Here is an 18,041-nt window from a genome sequence, read left to right as displayed (position 1 = left end):
CGTTAAAATAAACATTCCTCACAAATACATTTTCGTTGTAGGATTTATTATGACATTAGATTACAAGTAAACGATTTGTGGGTGAAATTATAATTACCTGTGGTTTCAAACCAGTGTAGCTCACTGCAACGCTGTAGCCTACGCGAGACACTACAAAAACATCTACACAGCTGTAGGAAGTCAAACGGCGACAGAACATGTTCGGCACTCCCCTTACTTAAATCAAAAGTCTAACTACTAACCTGAACTTCATTGCCACAGCCTAAACTTTGTCAATCTGTTCATGAAAATAATTAATTTCAGCCTAAACCATACAACGGAACGTTAAATCCAATTCAACCAACGCAATCGCTACCAAGACGAACACAGCAGTAGTCTACTGTACCGTAGTAATTTACCGAGGCAGCTTCTCCACACAGGGCTATATCGCATTTTGCGTTGTTACTGACAATGATCGCTACCAGTAAGCTTTTTGTGAATGAGCGATCTTCCACTAAATAAATGTCAAGCTTATTTACGTTTTGGGGGGCATATTTTCAGTTAGCAGATGGTACTGTTTGAATCGCGATTCCATCTTCTACTGCCGGGTAACGTCGTAGAATAATCTTCAAAGGGGGTTCTTTATTAATGAATGAAAGCAATGAGTAGGCTAAATGCCTGAAAATATCACGATAAGGGAAAACTTAAAAAGACGTTTAATTCATAGAGATTAGGTCAATTTTTACACCGGTCTGCCAAATGTATTCGTTTTGATTCAACGATGAGGCTGCCTCTTGCAGGGGAAATGAGAAGAGATCTATTTCATTCTACACTTCACTCGTATTTTCAGTTGTAAATGAGCAGCAGAAAAAAAATGCTTTTAAATCTATGTAATCTTTATAAATAATAAGTATGCATTTTTATATAAAATATACAGAAATATCAGTTGTAAAAATGTCATTCAAAAACGGACCCCTGTGCAACCGACGCAAGCAAGCACACCTTACAATTTCCCCAGAAATTGTACCCTCTCTAGTTCTATTTGTATTGGCATTATTTGGTTCATGCTAATACACTGTTCAGTTCATTTTCCTTTAAACCATAAGGGAAATAGGTTTGGTTGTTTGGCCAATATTGAACCCCCTACAGCAGTACTAGTATATACAGTACACAGTATATGGAACAATCTCTTGTTTGACATCTTTCCAACCATACATCTGTTGTTGGAAGTGATCACAGCAACCAAGCTGTTTATCACTGGGTGGTCTGGTGCTTAGATCCATCTGTCTCCTCCTCCTTCCTGTATATTGATTGTGTTGCGTTGTGGGTTTCATGTGGATTTCATGTGTTTTATGAGTTTGCGTATCACCCTGTTGGCTTTTCACACAAATACCTCAATGTTTTGCAGCCTGTCAAATGCAAATAAAACTTAAGATGTTGGAATACGGTTTCTCAGTAGTAAACCAGAGATGAGCATTGGTGTGATGTGCTGTGCTGTGATGTGCTGTGATGTGCTATGATGTGCTGTGCTGTGCTGTGATGTGCTGTGATGTGCTGTGATGTGATGTGATGTGCTGTGCTGTGATGTGCTGTGATGTGCTGTGCTGTGATGTGATGTGCTGTGATGTGCTGTGCTGTGCTGTGATGTGCTGTGATGTGATGTGCTGTGATGTGATGTGCTGTGATTAACAGAAATGCCTCTTTACCATTTGAGTTGAAACACATGGGTCTAGAACACGTGCAGCTCACTGTCTTTTTTGGGGCAAGTGAGAAAGTGGTGGAGATCTAAATCTTCATCTCTGCTATTTATGAGCGCCGCATTTTGTTTAATGAGGCCAGGGTAGCTGTTCCACCACTGAACATGTTAAGAAGGCTTACTTGTTGCTGGCATTGTTTATATTAAAAAACTGCTTTGTAGGAAAGCAACCTTGGAACAAACAAGACAAGCAGTGCAGCTGGGGTTGGATCAGGTCACCGGGACACAAAAACCCACCAACCCCCCCTAGAATGGGCCTGATGCGTCCACCCCCCCACCCCCACCTCCAAACAAGTTCACAGTCAGAGTCAATCAGCGTTGCTATTTGTGTTCAGATGCGCTCGTCCCAGGAGTGATTACGCTCCAGTGTTCCCTCTCACGTTGATGGAGGAGCTGCCATTCAGAGGCAGACAGAACTGGTCGCCGGAGCCCCTTGAAGTCGCTCCACAATGGGCACTTGCTTCTTGCTGGCATGGGTCACCGCTGAATAAATGGAGCACGGTGGGATTTCAAGCATTTGAAGCACAGCGTCATTCCTGACATGCCAAAGAGAGCGCCCCACCGTGTGAGCTCTTAGTGGAGGGTTGTGGAAGGGGTCAACCACTCCTAGACAAAGCTACTGTTTGTGAATGGAGTGTGTCTGTGTGGCAAGTCTGTCCCATCGTACCACTCTTCTTCACTGGGTTGGGAACACGCTGTGAGTAGGTCAGCGATGTCACTAGGCTATGTTTATAGAGAGCTGGGGGCCCTCAGCATTACGGTAGAGAACGACACGACAATCAGGACATCATTATCTTATTATAAGCCAACCAAAAATGTCACCCACTGACCTGTGACAACAGCCTTCTATGAATCGGAATCAGAACTGCAATCAGAGGGTCATTCATTGAACTTTTTGGCAGATCAAATGAGGAATTATTTGGACGCACATAGGCAAGTGAAGGCAAACATTTAATTCAGTTTACCGTCATTCTGTTGAAAAATCGTATGTAAACAGGAAAAATCTCTGACCTTTATACAGTTACGTATAGGTTTTTTCTGAACAACACATCAATGAAGATATATTTCATATAAATGTATTCCTAACTATACAACCTTGTTCTGAGATAAAGAACATAAATATTACTCTGAGATCAAATGTAAAAAAAAAATTACAACCTCAAACTATTATAATATCAATCATTTGAAGCATCTCTTCACAAACATGACTGTAGAGAGTACCAAAGAAAAGCTAATTGACCCTCACACAAGTGTTCATCAAGTAGGAAACTTCCCTGACAACCCAACATCTACAAGCAAAATTCTTAAAAAATTCTGACCACACTGGAAGGAGCCATGTGGCTGTTTTTTTGTGTACAGAAGTTGACTACAGAGGCCTAGGGCACTTCTGAAGGTCGCGACCAGATGTGTTCCAAAAAAATACAAAGGTTCTCTGTCAACAATGGTGGTGTCCTCCTGAGCCCTATGTGAACTAAGAATCCATGTGACAAACAACCGCTTGCCCTTGGTGCCCATGGCAGACCTTTCATATTTAACCAGTGTACATCTCAAAGGTTAAATCATTTAGTTGAAGTCACACTTCATATCTATCGAGGTCGAAATGTCCTGGGGCTATCTTGTGACCTAAGAACAAGGTCTGAGTGACGATAACGTGGCGGACTCTCACCTTACAAACCTTTTTCATCCCATGTCATTTACAGTACATTCAAAACATCTGTTAACTTGTCCTGGGGATTGTGCAGTAGTGTACACTGAACGCTCCAGCCTGGCATTCTCATCAGAGTGTAGGAATAGGGAATGTTATTGCGATGCATGAAACTATTCATGTGCTGTATGTAGAGTTATTGAGATGATTATGCAGATGTTTTGTGTCACCTGTGCATGTTACATAAGACAAAATCGAGTGAAGACACTGTAAGGTCAGATAGTGGCTTTCTGGGGTGAAACCTAACCTTTAACGCTAAACACAAACTTTTGTCAAACCTAGTGCTTTTTTGTGTATTATTAAAGTCTTTGGTTAATTTAATAATGTATTGACTTAGTTTACATGTTTGCGTTCAATGGGGGGAATTTAAACATGCAACCTCTTGATCTGCAGTTAAATGTTCTGCAACTGCGCTATACCCATTAGTCACTTTGGTGTCCTTATTGGATACCCCCTAGTTATGAAACCATCTACGAGGTCTACCCCATATCGGAGAGAGATGGCATCTACTCAGTTTCAGCACTGGCTGTCCTTTCTGTAGAGCCCTCTGTTCTCAATGTCAATCCATGCGTATTAACCTATCTTCGTAACATGATGTTCTCTGACTAGAACAGTTACCCAATGTTTGTATGTTCTTTCTGGCTAATAGCCTCTTTCTGTAGGAATCTGGTATGGCCAAAGGTTTAATCTTACACTGATTCTCTGTGGTGAAACCAGGTTCTCAGGGTGCAAATCCATACTGTTCAAACGAATTGTTCTTTTAAAAAATTCCTTGAATTCACATGTCAAGCACTGGCACCGTATCATGATAGCCTGTGCAAATTTGCTATGCAGCACAAACGCACACACATTCCATGGCTCACATGTTACGAGGGTCAGGCAGTGTTGTGATCATGTGTTCATTCTTTAAAAAAGAGGCAGGATGGGGTTACTTTCAATTATTACTAATAATGATAATAATAATATGTTAAATTTTTATAGCGCCTTTCCGGAGCTCAAGGACGCAATTGACATGCAATTGCCTGTTCTTAACCTGCTTTAAGAAGTTCCAGTTTCTGTCCTAATCTGGATTACTGACACAGGAACCTGAGGGCAGGAGACACATGCACGCACAATCCAGACCTTGGCAGCCCCAACTAGGGCGGGGAGTAAAGGCATTTTGGGGTGAACAACCTGATCTAACCTTTCGATCTTCCGCTCAATGCATCACTTACGTAATTGACTTCCTGTCAATGATTGACAGGTGTCATCCTCAGTGTCAGAGCTGGCAGGGAGTCGTGGGAGTGGCTAGCAGGCTTGCGCTGACCTACAGATAGGAGAAGCAGGCATTTGGAAAGAACACATTGAGAGGTTGGGTATTGCTCAGTAGTTAAAGCACTTGACTGTAAACCAAGAGGTCATAGGTTCAAATCCTACCAGAACTTCTTGCGTTTGGTAAAAGGTTTACAAAATGATTGCGTTATTATAATAAATATTCTATGAGGTGGTTATTAGCTGACGGCAGTAGTTTATAAGCTCTTGTCTTGGCCTGCACTGACTTGATTTTGTTGCGTTTTTCTGTTTAACATTCCAGTACAATCCATCAGTCCCATCGACATGTTAAAGATCTGTGTGTGAGTGAGGGTAACCTGATGATACAACAACCAAATCTGAAAGGTTAAAGACTTTAAACAGCTGATGTTACTGTTTAACAGAGGTGACTACCTTGTACAGGACACTGTCCGTTCAGGATAAATATGAGGACGCAAAACTGTTACATGTTTGCTTGATTTTTTGTTCTGGAAACGTATTTGCTTTTCACAATGTATGCTTCATGTTTTGGCTACCCAATGTTTTGGGGGTTATCTTGTTGTTCATGATCATTGGCCTATGCACTTTTGTAAAGCTCTTTCTTGTAAGTCTGCAGATAACATCTGGATAAGAGCGTCTGCTAAATGACTAAATGTAATGTAAACGTAAGTCTCTTTGGATAAAAGAGTCTGCTAAATGAATAAATGTAAACATACTCATGCAGCTCAAGGTTCACATAAGGTGTCCACCTGGAACTGATAAACAGTTCCACATTAGCACCGACAGCAGGGCATCAGGCACTTCTAGTAGGAGTGTCACATGACTAGAAGTAACCCCTTGACCCGGCTTCCATGCTGTAATCCGGCTGAGCAATGAAAATAAACATCTCGTGACAACAACAACCAACAACAACACACATTCTGAAAAAATGTAGTTAATTTATTCTGATTGCCATAAGGTTCCATGACTTTGTCCGCATAGGGTATTTAAACAGCCCACTCAAAAACGAGTTGCATACGCTTGTGTCAATGAGGCCTACAGGCCATAAATGGCAAACAGAAATGTAAAACTTGTAATGTTCACAAGAACTTAAGTTGCTAAAAAGATGTAACACAACATTAGTTGATAATATATGTATTATTATGGAGTTATAGTCAGCTATAATGGGGCGGTCACTTTTGACCGGGAACACAAAAGTAGTGAACAAGAAAGGAACAAAAACAGGAGGGTTAAGTAACCCCTATGTTGATATTCTGGGCTATAGAAGCCGGAAAGAAAACAAATTCAGATAAAGTAATTACCTGCTTTCTCTCAGTTGTCTTAGATGAAACAAAAATGACGCCTTCAAAAGACAAAGGATCAAGCAATCTGGTCTTCTTCTCTACTCAGACAAACCTGTGAAACAAACATCACATAGAACCAAGCACATTCCTCAAATAAGACTTGTGAATGAAGAAACGCGACAAGCACAAGTTCAACAACAACATTCATAGAAACGCAGAATCGTTTTTATAGATGATTCCAGAAACTCCATGAGGTCATCTTCCTCACCAGCTGAATGACATCACTCACTGAGAAGCTGTGTGTCTGACGGTGAGAAAAGAGTCCCTGGGTTCAATTCAGGGGAGAAGGAACTCCCCCCGTCCATTTCAGAAGATGATAAGAGGATGTTAAGTCTGAGACTCCCATGAGACAGTGACCCAGGGACCCCTGATTCAGTCCTTCAATAAGTGAATCTGGCAAAAGGCAACTGAAGCTTGAGTTACCCTAGACCCACAACTTGTCTCACGTGAAAGATTACTTGAACGGCTGAACTTTAACACAAGTAAGTACTGTTCTTAGCTGAGAAGATATAATATGTGCTAATACAAGAACATGTTTAATGTGAAGCTAAATCAGGAGGTTTCAAACACTTGTTTGTGTATTAATGAGTTAAACAATGGTCTCAACTATGCGTTCACAGTGTGCAGACTAGGATTACAGTGTTATTCTTACTACATCCACATTTCTCCAAATATGGGATGGTCCAAGAGGTAAGAGAATACATTCAAACATAAGGGGCTATTTTGGACTCTGTATCACTTTAATTCCACAGAAAAGTATATTTTTAGTAGTGAGTGTCGCTATTATCTGGTTATACTAACACAGTCATGTCTTACCATGCCACACTAGTCAGTGCCAGCTTCCTAATTGAGATCACTGTGTAAGATTAACGGACAATTCCTAGAAATCCCTTTCAGAGGAACTTTTTTATAATAAAATCCAACAAACTGATCTCAGTCTTGTCTCTGGGTGTTATCTATCCAATCATTTTCATATCCCAAGAGCAAACCGACATGAATTCTTGTAGTGAATTGAATCAGATCATTAATGATTGAACATAATTGTTGTAAAATAACCTGTAGCTACTCATCAGCAGTTAATTTGAGTTTTACTAGTATCCATCATCACCTGAATGTAGGGTGGACACAACAATTATGTGAGATGAATACTCTGACTGAACAATTATTACTAAGTAGTAATTTAGCAGACACTATTATCCATAGCAGACACTGGGGGATTTAGGCAAAGTTTTAAATGCAATGAAATATATCTTCAACATCATACATCATGTCAATGCATACAAGTTTTTCATGTAAAGTCAGGTGGGAGTCAGGTGGCTAAGCGGTTAGGGAATCGGGCTAGTAATCTGAAGGTTGCCAGTTCGATTCCCGGCCAGCAAAATGACGTTGTGTCCTTGGGCAAGGCACTTCACCCTACTTGCCTCGGGGGAATGTACCTGTACTTACTGTAAGTCGCTCTGGATAAGAGCGTCTGCTAAATGACTAAATGTAAAGAGACCCCTATACAACAAGTGACAATATCCCTTAATTCATAGAAACAGGACGAACTTGGGGAACCTTAGACATTAAAAAGGTGTTTTTATTCGTATCAGACTGAGGACAAAAGACGTGCAAGGGAGGGTGGCGTGTCAGCCTTCTGCTGAGGCTTCCATCACGGCTAGACCACAACCTTGATAGCACGATTAGCCCGAGTGGGACTTGATGGTTGCTTAGGAACCGCAAGCCTACTCAACGGCATGTGAAATCTAAGAGACACAGTAGCATGTTGACTCTGGCTAAAGGAATATTCAGGGGGGGGGAGGGGGCCGGTGTGGGGGGGTTCAACAAATGTTCAAAGAGAGTTATATTTAGGATTCATTTACAGAATATAGCTTTCTCTTTTCTGTACAACTGACCCTCAAGTTTAGAGAGCAGTCATGACAGTGTGTGTGTATGAATGCATGTATATGAGTGTGTGTATGAGTGAGTGTGTGTATGTGTATGTGTGTGTGTACGTGTGTGTATTGTGTTGTGTTGCTCTCTGGCTGGCTGGTGTACAGTCGTTTCTGCTGGATCTCCCCCACTCTGCTTGCCTCCCCGCAGGCTCTGACTGGGCTGTTTATTCTTATTCTCGGATGTCCTTGCATGACCCGCGCTGCAATGCCAAGCACTGAACTGAGTCTCATGAAAGTAACTGGGTTGGGAGCCAGTCATTTATTTCAGAAACAAAAACAACCAGGCAAAAAAACTCAATCAAGAGTCGGGCTACCAATATAATTCCAATAAGCCCTACATCTCAGACGCATGATCCAGAATGTGGAGAAGTAGTGGTGAGACTGTGACTGGTGCGAAAGCCAGCTTGCAGAGATTTACTGGGTTAGGGTTAGTCGGCTCTCTCCCCTTCAAAGGCTGTTTTGCCTGGGATCTGCCGTAGGCTTCAGGCTATGCTATACTCAGCCAGGCTGAAGGACACCTCGTCCCGACACGTTTCAGACTACTGCTCAGTACCAGCTGAGTTTATCAGGTGGTGAGACACAAGACACTGAGTCCTCAGAAGATGATGTTGTTGCATGGTCATGGCCGTTATAATAGTGTAATATGTCGAGCAAACCCCACGGAAATGGAAGTACATTTGAAGGTAACACTTTACATTACACTGTCTAGTGCAATTACATGGTTAGGGACAGTGTTGTAAGAACTGTGCATGTGTCTGTTAATGTTGGTCATGGACATATAAAACAGTCCGAAACTACAAATTAGATAATACTATTGTCAACAACAAAAAAACATCTACTCCTGCCAGAGTGTACACTGTGGTTATCACGTTGAGTTTAGTGAACTGATTGAGGGTCCCCCTCATTGATGCCAGCTGACATTAGAATACATCTCACTTCACTTGTCAGTCTGGCACCTCCATAAACTGTTAAAGACACAGAAAGCGGCATATACTGTGAGTGTGCGTCTGTGTGCGTGTCTGTGTGTGTGTGTGTGTGTGTGTATAGGCCTATATAATTGACCAGGAAAACGTTAATAGCATATTTAAAAGGGTTCTGTTGATATGTTCATATATCATTGAAGTACGTATGTTATCAAGTTCTAGCCCGATCTTAGACATTTCTATTCGAGGCTTTGCCATAAAAAGAAGAAAGAAAATGGCGATGTATAAGCGTGCGCAATACAAAAGACGTAGCGGTAGAAATCACAATGATTTTAGCATTTTTGTGTAAATTTCAAAAAGCATTTACAAGGTAAGTCACTTAATTGCGATGTGTATAGAACAAGGTGCTTAGGTGTTCGCGGCTGTTAGACATGGTAGTGGACATCTGGTTTCGGGCAAAGCATTTGCGAAATCATTTGTCTATCTTCCTCTAACAAACAAAAAGGTAGTCCAACAGTCCAGTATGGGACAGCAGATAATGTCGAGATGGTACCCTACAACCTAGGTTGTTTGACCCACGTGTAAAGGGTAGATACAGCATAAACTTAATTGTAAAACCTGGCTCTGTGAACAACAGTACAACGCATTAATTTATGCCACATGTTTGCAGTGAGATCAAGAGACAAAGCTACCACCAGCACAACCTTGTCCCAATTTAGAACCATAAAACCTCAATAAATTCATGGTTGAAAGACCTTCGTGGAGAAATCTCGACCATTAAACTGGTGACTGGTGGACCAGAGGCCTGTTCACCATTTTCAACCATTCATCGGCCTGTGTAACAGACGTGGTCTTGCAAGCTCCGTCAGAGGTATCGGGCAAATCGTCCCGCACTGGGTTCGAACTTACCACCTCTGGCTTCCCAAGCGCCACCACTACCAACTACGCCAACGAAAAGCTAGCTATTCGTTGATGCGGGTGGCCTATTACATACCTGAGGAGTGAGTTTCACCGATACACACCGGCTACACATGCAACTCGTGCATGTGTAGTGTGGCACTTAGAGGGTGTATTAAAAAATAAACAAGAAATGCACCGCAAATAGTGATAACCTATATATGGCCTACGTATGCACAAATTTCAGCAATGTGCAGCCATTTAATGTGTTGAAGCAAAAACATATATATTAGTCCTTAACCTAACGTCAACTCATCGCAGCCTATTGTTCGCTGCAATTTATTTTATTTAAATCAAAATGTGCTTTATCCAGATCGTTCCAAAAATCTGAAATAAAGCATTAAAAACGGCGCTTTGCGCTCTCAGTGCTTCGTTACGCATTTTCAGGACAACTGCAAAAAAAACAATGTAGAGCTTTTCCCATGCTTCTATTATAACCCAATAACATAACTCTGACCTGTTATGCTTCCATTTGAAACTAGGCTGTCATTTAGGCCTACATAGATCAGTCCAACCCTTACATGTATTCATTAAGGATATTTTGTTTAATTTGATCTCTTTTGAAGTATTAATAATGATCGGCCCAAATTTAAAGAGTTTATTCACCAGCCGTCATAATGGTACACTACACTACGCTACACTACAATCCTTGACATAACTGTATAATCCTTACGCTATACCTTTCCTTACCTTGCAACACCATCAAAATCGGAAGTTTGTACATGATTATAACTGTTCCAATCTTTTTACTCTCCAAAACATCTACGTTCTTACATATAAAATTGAAACGGAGAGGAAATGTGTGTGAAGAATATCGGGAAGGGTAAGTGACCTAAGATAACCCGTTTGGTTATAGCCCATTCCTCTGTGACTCGTATGCGCGAGCGCCGACTAGTGATCACAAATGTGTAAGCAAAAAAGGGACAGGGGATAATGTTTACTTACAGTTGGAATAATATCTCACATATTATAATACTAAGATGATAATTAGCAAATTGCATGACAAACGGAACTAGTACCTAATGTAATCGACCTGGAATAATGTAGTTATAATAATGTCATTATTGGAAATAATTTTGATAAATTGTTAAAAACTACACGTTTTATACATGAATAACAAAATAGGCCTATACTGAATAGCCTCACTAAATGTAAATAGCCTTTGAGTGCAAATTCCAAATATATTAGACTATTGATGTCGTCGTAGTCTAATTTGTATCTGTTTAAGCAGGGTAACAGCCTCTTCACATGTGGAACCGTAAACAATTCTCAAGGATTCAGGCCTCTAGAATTTCCCATAAAAAAAACGTGAATTCTTTGGTAAACCTAGTTATCTTTTTCAATTGCATCATTTCCTAGAAACTGATTGGGATAAGTGTCTGTTTCAGACGTGACAAGTTTCTCTCTCTGTCTTCCTCTCTCTTCCCCCCTCTCTCTCTCTCTCTCTTTCTCTGAAGCGCAGAGTTGACGGGAGGTAATCCCCACCATGTGAGGGGGCGGTGCGGGCTCCGGAGGGCGGAGGCGTGTTGTTTTTTATTCAAATCCTAGCTGTTCCTATAAAAAGGCAAACTCAGAACGTCAGAGAATTTCATCCGATGAGGAAAGGTGACTAATGCGATTGCCTTTTTGCTTGCCCGGCTGCATCCCCTCTGCAGGCACCAAGATGCAGGAGACTGCAGGTGTCCAAATGCTGAGGGCTTTAAAGCATTCAGCCCTTTGCCTGATGCTACTGCCACGCTTCCTTCTGGCAGCGCTCATGCTGTGGCTCCTAGATTTTTTGTGCATCAGGAGAAAGGTGTTGCAAAAAATGGGAGAGCAGACTGGCGGACCTGACGACCCGCCGGTGTGCGTATCCGACTCGAACAAAATGTTCACCCTGGAGTCTCTCAGAGCCGTGTGGTACGGCCAGAAATTAGACTTTTTCAAAACGGCGCACCTTGGACTTTTTGCGCCCAACACTGAAGTGGTACAGCTTCAAGAGCAAAAAAAGGTTCGAATCCTAGACTACATGAAAGGGAGGAGACCGCTCATCTTAAACTTCGGGAGTTGTTCTTGACCACCGTTCATGACGCGCCTTGCCGCGTTTCAGCGGGTCGTCGACCAGTACGCGGACATTGCCGACTCCCTTCTGGTTTACATTGAGGAGGCGCATCCGGCGGACGGCTGGGTGAGCTCAGACGCACCCTATCAGATCCTCAAACACCGGTGTTTGGAGGACAGACTGAAAGCGGCTCAGCTGATGCACTCGGAAGTGCTCGGGTGCAGCGTGGTGGTGGATACTATGGACAACTCGTCCAACGCTGCATATGGAGCTTATTTCGAGAGACTCTATGTGCTGAGAGAGGAGAGAGTCGTGTACCAAGGGGACCGGGGCCCAGAGGGATACCGGATTTCTGAGCTCAGAAACTGGCTCGAGCAATACAGGAATGGTCTCCAGAATTCCAGAACAGTGGTGCTCCACGTCTAATTTATCATTTCCAACTGCCAACATCCATCCCAGTGCGCGCTAAGTGTCTACAGTGACGAAATATTAAGATGCTGCTGTAAACTGTTATCACTGCACACAGCCTACGTTGTTTTGCTCCAGTGTCCATCAGCAGAAATATTCAGCAAATATCATGTTTAAAAATGTGAAGTTCTAGGTAGGCCTATAGCTGTTCTGTTGTGCGTGTCTTGCCCGCGCTTAGTCGTTCGTTTTTGTCTGGAGCTGTCAAACTGATATAAACCTGTTCAAATATTCACTATTCATAAACCATTCTATGATTATGAGCATTTTATTTTTTATACCGTGTGTGTGTGTGTGTGTGGGTGGGTGTGTGAGTGAGCGAGTCTTTGAGATTGAGAGAGTGAGCATGGGAAACAGTGACTAAAGCTAAAACCTTTTACTCCTGTGTTCTTGTGAAGTTCGGCTTTTAAAAGGTTCAGCCAGAAAACCGATACTGATGTTATCAACACCGGAGTATTTGGCGGTCAGCTGGAGTTTATCCCTAATGAAAAACTGCCAAACTTGTCAATTGTAAATATATTTTATTGAACAGATATTTTTAATAAATGTTAGAACACATATTGATCTATGATTCTCATGCCTGAAACACCCGCTTCTTTACTCCTTTTGAGATCTTGACATAGAATATTTCAAACATACAGTGGCGACAGATGAATCGGCCGTTCCATAGGTAATCTTTAAATTATAAAGCAATTTACTTTAATTTATTTTCTAAAAAGCGATGGAGACAATTTTGACATAGTCTATTATGACAACGACACAATCTTTCGAATTCGAATGTGGTGTGGAATGTGGCCTAAATAGTCTAGATTTAATTTATCGGTTGATCTTACATAGCAATTAGGCTATATAATAGCAGCCTATACATCTGTACCTTATCACTGGGCTCAGTTTTCCTCTCATATTTAGATACTTTTGTGTCATCGTAGTCTGAACAAGAACTTTCTCAATTTATCAAATTTATACAGGATCTTCGCAGTGTGGCTTTATACTATGTTATTGGCTGCATGTCCTTTAAAGTCCTTTAGTCAATTAAGAAATGTTTCTAAAATATATGAGCTAAAGTTTTATTTGTTGCTGACTCAGAAAGGCCTGACTGAATCTTGGCCTTTAGTACAGTTTGGTAGTATAAATACAGAGCCTATTCATTTCTGTTTTGAAATATTCTAATCCAAAGGAACATACAAAGGGAGATTTGAACCTGCAATCTCTTGATCTGCTGTCAAATGCTCTAACCACTGAGCTATACACTCCCCATTACAGTACTAAGCATACAAGAGTGTGTGTGTCTGTGTGAGTTTATAAATCATGCATGCCTGGGTGTACGTGTGTGTGTGCGTGTGTTATGAGTGCGAGCCTCTGTGTTGGTTTGTGGGCATGTGTGTGTGCATGTGCACGTATGTATGTATGTATGTACGTATGTATGTATGTATGTATGTATGTATGTATGTATGTATGTATGTATGTATGTATGTATGTATGTATGTAATGCACAGAGTCGTCGGATTCAAAGAAAGTACAATAGTTTAATGTTTGCCGGCAAGAAGACAAATCTGATCGCAATACAAAGTTGTCTGGTTCACAAGTCCAGTTACAGAGTTCTCTGACCCTAAGCTTGACCAGATTGTTTACTTCATATTGATAAGGTAAAACACTTTTATGGCACCTCTAGTAAGATAATGGTCAGCCTAGGTCGGTTTGTTTACGTAAGCCTAGTGCTATCTATAGGTCATGTGAGGAGGGGGTTCTCTGCTGACAAGGAATGCTAGCACTAGTATTTTCAGTATAAAACGTTACATTCTTAATTTCTCCGACATATGTATGTGTGTATGTGTGTACGTGTGTGCGTGCATGTATTTGCATGTGTACATGGGAAGATTCAGGGTAGGGGTGTGTGTGGGCGGAGCATGAGGGAGGGGTACAAATGTTTAAAGGAGTTATATTTATGATTCATTTTCAGAATATAGCATTGTCAGTCCTGTACAACTGACCCTCAAGGATTAGAGAGCAGTCGTGACAGTGTGTGTGTGTGTGTGTGTGTGTGTGTGTGCCCCCCGCCCCTTCCAGTGGGGAGCAGAAGGTGGGACCTCCAGCAGATGCTGTGGGAGAGTAGAGTCAAGACAGGGACATGGTGCCTCACCCAAGGCCAGAGCCTAGGACAGCTGCCCTAAACATAGTGAGTGTTTCACAAACTATTTCCACATCTGACTATTCTTCCAACATAAATAACAAAAATTTATTTATGGATGTTAAAGTTACTGTAAACAATACTACTCAAGAAACAAAGAAGTCGCCTGCTTGTTTAAACACAAAGCACTATCACCATCTTTGGCATTGGAATACCTTTGTTGTTCGTACAGATTCTTTTGCGTTGGAATCCAGTGTTCCTTAACCTGGGTCTCTTATAGTACTGACACTTGACCAGACTCCTCAACGCCCTATTCAACCTCAGCTTAATTAACTTTGGTGGAATGTTTTTGTGTGTATTTTTTAATGACCTGACCCAGTAGTTTTCATGTATCAGCAGACAATAACAATAACAAGTTTGGTTCAGGACGTCATAAAATCATAATCATGCAGTGATAAATGGGGTCACAGTATTGTAAAATTTGTATTCATGAATTTCAGATGGCACTTTTTATTATCATTCATAATTATTTCTTAGTAGCTGGCAGAAGCTAGGCCCCAGGTTGTTGTGGTGAAGAGCTATGTCATACTCTCCATATAATTAGTATGGAACAGTGGGGCAATCATTAAAAAATTGAATCTAAACAAATTAAAATAGCAATACCTATAATAATAACATTGTAGATACATACTGTAGGGATTGCTATATGATTAAATTGAATTAAGACTTAGTGGTATATGTTTTTACAAAAAAGGCAGATGATTGTGTACCAAACTATAAATAATGTGAAAACCTTCCCCATACCAAGTTTCGCTTGCATCATGACCTCTACCGCTAAACCATAATGAAGTGTAACTATATGTTACAACAACGTTGTAAAAGTCTTGCTAAGAAATTACATGGATGTTAATTTAACTTTAATGAAACTATTCGACATCATAGATTAGTTCACTAGAAACATGTTACAATTTCAATGAAATATTTCAGAATAATTTACAAAGATATCATCTATTACTTTTCATTAATATCATCCCAAGCAGCCATTTACAAATCCAGTATGACATGTCTCTGTATGAGTCGATTTCTGTGTTTCCTCCTGACCTCGACACTCAAGCTCTTACAACTGACGAAGGACAAGGGCTTTTGATCTCTGCAAACGTATCATTGCTCGGTGAAGTGAACAACGTCACAAGGTTGCCCTTAAAATAACGCTTAATGAAGTGACAAAATAATTGCCATAGCTTGTATAAGTCCTGTCGTGACATAAAGATGAAAACAACATGATTCGGTGTAGCTACAGCTACCCCTTCCCACACAGTAGCTTGTAGGTTCATATTGCACGTCTTTCTGTCAACACATCGAAGACGACAAACAGCGATTCTATGACTTTCAGCTGTGGAAGTTCTGGCGAGCACAACCCAGCGCTAGCGTCCTGGTCGGAGGGACAAGCAGCAGAGCGCCACTGAGAGCGAGGAGGCGGAGAGCTGCAGGATGAGGACTCGCAGTGGGGGATTCTGCTGTAATAAGCTTTGAAGAGATTAGACGGATGATGTTGGGGACACTTCTCCTTTGTAGCGCCAAGCAGACCAGGCCTCGGTAATACACTGCCCAATCACCCTCAAACAAATCAGTCCTATTACATTATGTTCTAGTTTCGATCGGCGTCTGCTCTTTAAGTGCGACACGTGGCCCTTAGCCAGCGGGGGGGATTGATCTAATAACATACATCACGTTGTTGGGATGAATTTCCAAACTGCCAAAAACATGACATTTCGGTCTTTCTGTTTTGTCTGTCTGTTTCTTCTCTTGTCTTTCCTCCTCTCTCATCTCCTTTCCTATCTCATCTCCTTTCCTCTCTCTGCCACCAGAAGCAGCCAGGGTGATGTATAGAGTGGGTTAACCACATCAGAGATGAAAGGTGATCAGATAATTGTGACTGTAGCCGTGACAGAAGGTTTCCATGCATCTTTCTCATAGAGTTCTATTTAACTGCTCACATACTGCATACCTGGCCAATTAAAGGTTATTCTGACATTATCAGAGGAGTTGGGCTACCAGTGGGCCATGTGGCACTAATAGAATCTTAGATGATGTTCACACAGAAATGGCCCCTCTCGGAAAATGTTGGAAATGAAATGAAACATTCCACTCTAATAAATATCTGTTGTATATAAGAATTAGTTGGACGCGCACGGACACACAAATACACACACGGACAAACAAACACACACACATGGACACACACACGGACACACACACACATGGACACACACACACAGACACACACACAGACACACGGACACACACACATGGACACACGGGGACACACACACGGACACACACACATGGACACACACACGGACACACACACGGACACACACACACGGACACACACACACACGGACACACACACAGTCACCGACTCAGTCACAAATGGCAGACTGAGGGAGAAGAACTGATTGAGGAGCTGTGTTCCGATGGGATGACATTTTCATTCTAATCTGATGACCTTATATGATAATATTTCATTTTATCAAGCATTCCTGGTCCCAGGGATCCTTGGCTGACAGGGCTAAAGGGAGAGAGCCAAAGATATAGGCCCAGAGAGAGAAAGAGAGACAGAAAGAGACAGTGAGAAATAAAAGACAGACAGAGAAGGGAGACGGGGAGTGGAGGTGGAGAAAGGAAGAGTGGTGGTTTGTCTGACTGTTACAAAAACAAGTGATAAAGAACATTTTCCCTGATTTAAAAAAGAGAAGATTCACAACCACAAAGTGCAAAGTGTTTTGCTGCTCGTCTTCATGGTTAGGAGTGTGTTTAGGTCGAAGAACGTCACACTATCTTATCTAAAACCTCTGGTCATGCTTGAATAGACCGTACCATGCAAACAGGCCCAGAGCATACCACCAAAATAGATTCTAATGTGGTCGGTGTACATGTAAAGAATGATCAGTTTCACCACAGTTATGAAACTGGCGAGGAGGAGCCCAAAACAGATGAACTGTCTACAGGCTGTGTCTCTTTCACGATCTCGAGCAATCCTTGATCACCTGCCACACGGGCCGAGCGTCTGTATCCTAGTTACCATAGCGATCTTGTTGCTACGAGATCAATCCAGCTGATGACTAGATATTTGCTGATAACACCAGTTTCCTTTGTGCTTAGATCATCTACAATTCAACCTTTCTTATTTCTGGTCTCTTTTTACAGTTTATAACGCATATTGTACATCCAACACCCTAAGACTTTTAAGATCTCAAACTCATTCAGGGATAATAACCTAATCAATTGTTTGGAGTGACTGGGAGACTCTGTATCACATGACCACCTGGCGTGTGTTTTCTAATGCTGAGTAATAAAAGTTCCTTGTCTTGAATTTAACACATTTTGAGGTGAGTTATGTAGCTGGTACCTACATACCTATGAACAAGAACACCAGAGTCCATGTACCAGAGTGTGTTTGCAACAGAAAATCAAGAAACAGAATCATTTCACAAACATTTATAAAGAAATGTCCAAA

The 18,041-nt window shown here is 41.5% G+C and overlaps 2 protein-coding genes across 2 annotated transcripts in view; both read left to right on the top strand.

Moving 5' to 3' along the window:
* LOC134025319 (solute carrier family 25 member 47-A-like) overlaps nt 1-18,041 on the top strand; it is a 312,104-nt gene that overhangs the window by 27,943 nt on the left and 266,120 nt on the right. The gene's annotated exons all lie outside the window — the stretch shown is intronic.
* dio3b (iodothyronine deiodinase 3b) lies at nt 11,418-12,951 on the top strand. The gene has a single exon (XM_062467256.1). It carries the CDS (start codon nt 11,500-11,502, stop codon nt 12,352-12,354), a length of 855 nt encoding a protein of 284 aa, XP_062323240.1. The 5' UTR covers nt 11,418-11,499; the 3' UTR covers nt 12,355-12,951.

Source organism: Osmerus eperlanus, chromosome 8, assembly GCF_963692335.1.
Source record: "Osmerus eperlanus chromosome 8, fOsmEpe2.1, whole genome shotgun sequence".
In the NCBI taxonomy this organism is placed as follows: Eukaryota; Metazoa; Chordata; class Actinopteri; order Osmeriformes; family Osmeridae; genus Osmerus; species Osmerus eperlanus.
The sequence above is the reverse complement of the archived record's forward strand: the minus strand, read 5'-3'. Positions and strand labels throughout refer to the sequence as shown.